Source organism: Oncorhynchus kisutch, linkage group LG3 (genome assembly GCF_002021735.2).
Source record: "Oncorhynchus kisutch isolate 150728-3 linkage group LG3, Okis_V2, whole genome shotgun sequence".
NCBI lineage: Eukaryota > Metazoa > Chordata > Actinopteri > Salmoniformes > Salmonidae > Oncorhynchus > Oncorhynchus kisutch.
The window spans coordinates 33182586-33188915 of NC_034176.2; the positions used below are offsets into that span (position 1 = coordinate 33182586).

General features: G+C 44.5%; 1 protein-coding gene across 1 annotated transcript; it reads left to right on the plus strand.

The window, feature by feature from the left end:
• Positions 1-4: 4 nt before the first annotated feature.
• LOC109873842 (ankyrin repeat and death domain-containing protein 1B-like) lies at positions 5-5473 on the plus strand. The gene is made up of 15 exons (XM_020465571.2): positions 5-454; positions 1068-1168; positions 1557-1655; positions 1843-1941; positions 2184-2288; positions 2413-2517; positions 2643-2741; positions 2875-2973; positions 3114-3212; positions 3361-3459; positions 3710-3808; positions 3910-4005; positions 4512-4713; positions 4981-5112; positions 5199-5473. Exons 1-15 carry the CDS (start codon positions 271-273, stop codon positions 5252-5254), a joined length of 1674 nt encoding a protein of 557 aa, XP_020321160.2. The 5' UTR covers positions 5-270; the 3' UTR covers positions 5255-5473.
• Positions 5474-6330: the final 857 nt, after the last annotated feature.

Genomic DNA, 6330 nt, shown 5'->3' on the forward strand with positions numbered 1-6330 from the left:
AATTTGTATTCCTTATGCAGGACGAGCTTCAGTGAATGCTATATCACCAGTATAAGAGAAAGGGTTACCAGACTGTTGTGTATTTGACAGTGCTGAGTTCTCTTCAGGTTCCTCAGCATCTGCTCCAGTTCCTGACCAGACTTTCTGCATTCATTCAGTACTTCTACATGGTTGTTTGGCAAGACAAGTATAGAGAAGCAGAGGTGTTATAAAGCAGAGACAGACTGGGATCAAGCCCAGGTTCCAGGGAGAAGTCACCAGATATTCACCATGGAGAAAAGGTCCTTGAAGGAGATACCGTCTCTGAAGGAGAGGATGGGGGCACAGCTGAAGGAACTAAACCTGAACCCTAAAACACTGAAAAACTCGAAAAAAGCAGTGAAGGGATTCACAGACTTCATACAGAACAAGGAGACGGAGGAGACAGACAACAGCTACGATAATAAAGAGATGTGTGAGTACCAGGTGTGTGTGCTTACACATGCGTGCGCGGGTGTGTGTGCACACTCATGTAAATGGCTGAGTGACTGGAAGCCCGTTTAGATTTTTTTTAAATGTTTTTATCAAAGTCATCTAACTTAAGTAAACACTGATGACTAAGGTGGTTGGTTAAGGTCCAATTTAAGAATTATAGCCTGAGGAAACCTGGCAATTGCCCAGTTTGACAGGATACAATGTAAAGTGTGTTCTTGTAATTATGGTATCACATGTTAAGCAACATTGGTGAATATTCATGCTAGCAAATTCTTCTACAGATCAAAGCAAGCAATGAATATCCTTATCCTCTTGATTATGAGGTGTGTTAGGCATGCCCTACAAGCTCTTTGCTCACTGGGTGTTCACATCCAGTCAAATCATTACCCATGACAGATGTATAGGCTCTACAAACACAGAGAAAGAGCTGTGTTTGTATAGGGCACACACACATGACTAATTCCGCCCTGATACTATTCAAAGTATCTCCTATTTCACACGCTCTGAAGAAAAACATTTTCTCTGAAGAAAAACATGCATATTGATGTGTTACTTATTGTGAAACACTTTGTGTCTCTGTTGTGTGTTTGTAGTGTTGGCGCTAGAGAAGGAGTACATTGACGCAGCAAAAATAAATGATGTACAGACCATGAAGCTTCTGGGGAAGGCGGTCAATGTCGACGCAAAGAACTTGGTGAGTCAGTCCTCATATCCATGGAACACAGAAGGTCAAGTAGGGGGTGCTTATATTTGTCCTGTTTTACCCATGTACAAGTGTGTAGTATGAAATGGAAATTTGTTTTTTGCACATCCCACTCCACCTGAGACCCTCAGAGTGGGGTCCCGGCCAGGGATCAGCCATTTGTGACCTTGGAGCAATTAGGATTAAGTGCCTTGCTCAAGGGCAGATCAACAGATTTTTGACGTAGTCGGCTCAGGGATTTGAACTAGCCACCTTTTTGTTACTGGCCCAACACTCTAACCGCTAAGCTCCCTGCAGCTAGCCACACTGCAGTTAATATCGCCATATATTCTGCTCTGTGTCACATGTTCGATTAACTTGTCCCATGCATTGATCCTAGCATGATCGCACTGCCCTGCACTATGCAGTAGCTGGAAAAAACATAGAGGCCGTCCAAGTACTTCTACAGCGCAGAGCAAATCTCAATCAAGCGGACAAGGTAGGACAACACAACACTATTCCATTGTTAGTGATGGTGACATTTTAAGCTTGTCCTCTTCAACAAACAATCCGACAGTTGAAGAGATTGGCCATAGTTTGTGAAAATGAAACGGCTCAACTCCCTCTGTCTTTTTCTTTCCCTCTATTTCTCTCTCCCCCTATTTCTTCCATACATACTCACATAGCATGGAGTGACAGCCATCCACCTGGCTGCCTGGTTTGGGAGTGTAACCATCATGAAGTTGCTTGTGCAGGGTGGTGCTGACCCAAGTGTTCAGAATGCGGTAGGGAACCTCTGTTTAAAACATTCTCTTTGCTATTCCAGAAGGCCTTGAGTGTGTCTCAGTTATCCCTTTCCTTGTGATGCTGGTCAGACCTAAGTTCACTGACATCTCAGTCATCTGGGATGCCAATTACAATAATCAACCACCGAGCCAATTTCTACATAGCCATTGGAGAATCCAATATGTCAAATTGTCTTGAGGTGTCATGCATGGAGATGGTGAGTTGTATTGTCTGTTCTCAGGTGGGACTGAACATCATGCACTGTGCTGCCATCAACAACCACACCGACATCGTGACGTTCATTATCTACGACTTGATGATGAAAGAACTGGACAAAGAGGACCTGGTAATCACATAGACATACAGTATCAGTAACCATTGCATCCATTTCAAATGTTGGTTGGGCTGAATTAGTTCAATAAGCTGACCCTTTTTCTTCCTCTCCTCTTCTCCCTCCTTCTCTTTCTCAGTCTGGACACAGGGTGTTTGCGTCGGCAGCAGAGCATGGCTCTGTTGAGATGCTGCAGATGTTGATGGAGGAGGCATACAATATGGCCACCATGGAGGAAGACCAGGTGTGTGTGTGTGTGTGTAGGAGGCTGTATGACTGTTCGACTGTCTCTCCATCTCTCCTTCCTGTTTACTGTGTATCTCTCCTTTACTCCCACCCTCCTGCTTTTCCTCTTTCTTTAATTGCTAGAATGGGGACACACCTCTGCACTTGGCTGCCAGCAATGGCCATTTGGATGCCGTCCAGCTACTGTTGAAGAGCTTTGATACTCGTGATGAAGTCAATAAGGTAGAGTCCCACTGGAAACATTGTCTGGAGCCATTTGCTTGCCAGCATGTGTGACTGTGTTTGCTCAATGCCTACACTATACAGTAGCTGCTTTAGGTCAATAGCTGATCAATGAGTGATGTATCTGGGGCAGCTTGGGGAGACGGCTCTGTACCTGGCTGCTGACGCTGCCCATGAGGACTGTGTCCAGGCTCTGTTGGAGGCAGGCTGTGACCCCAACATTGTCACCATGGTACGCCAGCAAAACATACCAACCACACACTCCAACCAGTCAGTATAATGGTCACCACTAGGCAAAGTTACTAAATCATTAAAGGAAGGATCCCTCCAGACCCAGTTTATTATACTATAGTACTTTACCACCCCCCTTAGGGCCAAAGCAGTGCTCTACACCCTGTCTCAGAGAAGGGTTACACGTCGTTGGTGAAACTCCTCATAGAGAACACAGCCCAGATGGACTTACAGAACCAGGTGAGAGTGAGCATAGAGGATTCGTACTAAGTCTTGGTCAAACATGAATGAAGCCAACATGTTATCCTAGTAATTACTCAGTAGTAAGTGACCTGACATCAGAGAGTTTCTATCTAATGGTCCATGTTGGTTGTGTCTCTGATGGCAGCACCTCCAGGCTCCTCTCTACCTGGCAGTGAAGAACTGTCACATCCCTGTCATCCACACACTGCTGGAGGCTCGCTGTAACGTCAATATCACTGATCATGTATGTACAACGCATGTGCACTCAGTCCTAATGCTATTTTGAAATCATCAGTTGCATCCCAAATGGCACCCTTTCTCTGCACCATGGGCTCTGGTCAAAGTAGTGCACTATGTAGGGAATAGGGCCCCTTTTGGGATGCAACTAATGATTTAGAGGCATTGTAATGGTTATGGGTTTGAGTTTGGTAACCTGACTCTAGATCTGTGGTAAAGGGCAACATGTACCTTGCGCTCCTGTCTGTCCTCCTTAGAGGTCCCAGACTGTCCTGCATGTAGCAGCAGAGCTGGCCAGAGTGGACATTGTTGACATGCTTCTGAAAGCTGGGATGGACCTGACCCTCCAGGACAAGGTGGAACATGGACAACCACAACTATGATGTAAACCTGAATTTGACCCCTCTCCTTTTCACTGCAACTTCCCACTCAATGTTTTCTGCTTTGTTTTGAGCAGCAGGGTAAGACAGCACTGGCTGTGGCAGCCCGAGCAGACGAAGTCATCATCGTGGACATGATCATCAAGGCAGAGAGATATTTCACATGGAGGAGGGTAATAGAGAACCATAATGGAAATAAATAACTTCCATTGTGTGTTTGTTTATTTGATATAATTGTGAAAGAATGCAGACCGTGTACTGTTATGGGAGTCCTCCCTATTAGTGATATGGCTGTATGTGTTTTTAAATTATACAATTCTGTAAATTCAATCAATCAATGAGACTAATACGTTGCTATAGTCATCTGTTAATCCATGCACTGTAGTGGAGCTGGAAATTACATTCATAACAGATGATTAATTTCCTAACATCACAACTCCAGATGAATCCCTGTAATACCATTAATACTGGCTGTGGGAAAAATGATTTGTGCTGAAATGCTCGACAACCAATTTCATTGTCAATTTCATAGTGTTTCTTCCAACCTTACCTGACACTCAAAACAAGTGGCTCTGGCATTCAATAAGCATGGGCCTGCGTGTGCTTGTCTGTGGACACCGTGCTCAGTGTGTGAAGCTTGTATCCTTTCTCAGGTGACTTAATGTGATTACCCTTCTAGGCCAACACTGAGCTTAATGAGAACCTTCACAGCCAGTCTCCGCTGACGTTTAAATTAGACCATCGCGCGGAGAGCAAACCTGTCCGCGGTACGGCCTGGCACCTGGCCTACCGCCTGCTGGAGCCGGGTGACTGGAAGAGGCTGGCACTGCACTGGCACTTCAACGAGCAGCAGGTGGCTGCCATCGAGGAGCAGTGGACAGGTGACACAACCCAGTGTAGACCAGTGGGGTAATCATTCACAGGAATATCAGAAAACAACTCCTTGATTATAAATACAAGATGTAAAGGTCTGGCAAGAAGGATTCTAAAGTATTGTTCTGTAGTTACTTGGAATTGTGTCCCAAAACCAAGCCACTTAATAAGGAAAGCTTCGACAATAGCTTGATTTAGTTAATGTTTCACTTATTTTACCAGGTAAGTGGACTGAGAACACGTTCTCATTTAGTCTGTTCACTGCTTGTGTGTAGGGAAGCGGAGCTACCGGGACCATGGGAACAGGATGCTGTTGATCTGGCTCCATGGGTCAGAGCTGGCCCAGTTGAATCCAGCTAAAGAGCTGTACCAGGGCCTGCTTGCCATAGACAACAAGACCGTAGCAGGTATAGTGTGTCCATGACCCTTATCTCATAGGAAAATGTTGAAGCCATAACAGAGAATTATAGATGGCTGTTTGGTTGTTTTGCAGATAAAATACGAATGGACACAGAGGACGGAGACATGAAGAAATGCATCCTTTCATAAAGGGTGTCGACATCTACAGACAGACATACGTTCAGTCAACCAGATTCTATATTTTCCCAAATGAGAGCATTTGTGTGGTTCTTTTTCAATGGATCCATAGTAGTACACATTTCCATGTACCGTCGGAAGTTTACATACACTTAGGTTGGAGTCATTCAAACTCGTTTTTCAACCACTCTACAAATTTCTTGTTAACAAACTATAGTTTTGGCAAGTCAGTTAGGACATCTACTTTGTGCATGACACAAGTCATTTTTTGACACAAGTAATTGTTTACAGACAGATTATTTCACTGTATCACAATTCCAGTGGGTCAGACGTTTACATACACTAAGTTGACTGTGCCTTTAAACAGCTTGGATAATTCCAGAAAATGTCATGGCTTTAGAAGCTTCTGATAGGCTAATTGACATCATTTGAGTCAATTGGAGGTGTACCTGTGGATGTATTTCAAGGCCTGCCCTCAAACTCAGTGCCTCTTTGCTTGACATCATGGGAAAATCCCAAGACCTCAGAAAAACAATTGTAGACCTCAACAAGTCTGGTTCATCCTTGGGAGCAATTTTGAAATGCCTGAAGGTACCACGTTCATCTGTACAAACAATAGTACACAAGTATAAACACTATGGGACCACACAGCCATCATACCGCTTAGGAAGGAGATGCGTTCTGTCTCCTAGAGATGAGGTTACTTTGGTGCGAAAAGTGCAAATCAATCCCAGAACAACAGCAAAGGACCTTGTGAAGATGCTGGAGGAAACAGGTACAAAAGTATCTATATCTACAGAAAAACAAGTCCTATATCGACATAACCTGAAAGGCCGCTCAGCAAGGAAGAAGCCTCTGCTACAAAACCGGCATAAAAAATCCAGACTATGATTTGCAATTGCACATGGGGGTGGACAAAGATCGTACTTTTTGGAGAAATGTCCTCTGGTCTGATGAAACAAAAATAGAACTGTTTGGCCATAATGGAGGAAAAAGGGGGAGGCTTGCAAGCCGAAGAATACCATCCCAACTGTGAAGCACGGGGGTGGCAGCATCATGTTGTGAGGGTGCTTTGCTGCAGGAGGGAC

Bases quoted from the DNA above. Each gene is read 5' to 3' on its own strand.
- LOC109873842 (XM_020465571.2), top strand. From the start codon at position 271: ATGGAGAAAAGGTCCTTGAAGGAGATACCGTCTCTGAAGGAGAGGATG. The intron at 1,656-1,842 runs GTAGGACAACAC...ATACTCACATAG, and splicing joins ATCTCAATCAAGCGGACAAG to CATGGAGTGACAGCCATCCA. The intron at 2,289-2,412 runs GTAATCACATAG...TCTCTTTCTCAG, and splicing joins AACTGGACAAAGAGGACCTG to TCTGGACACAGGGTGTTTGC.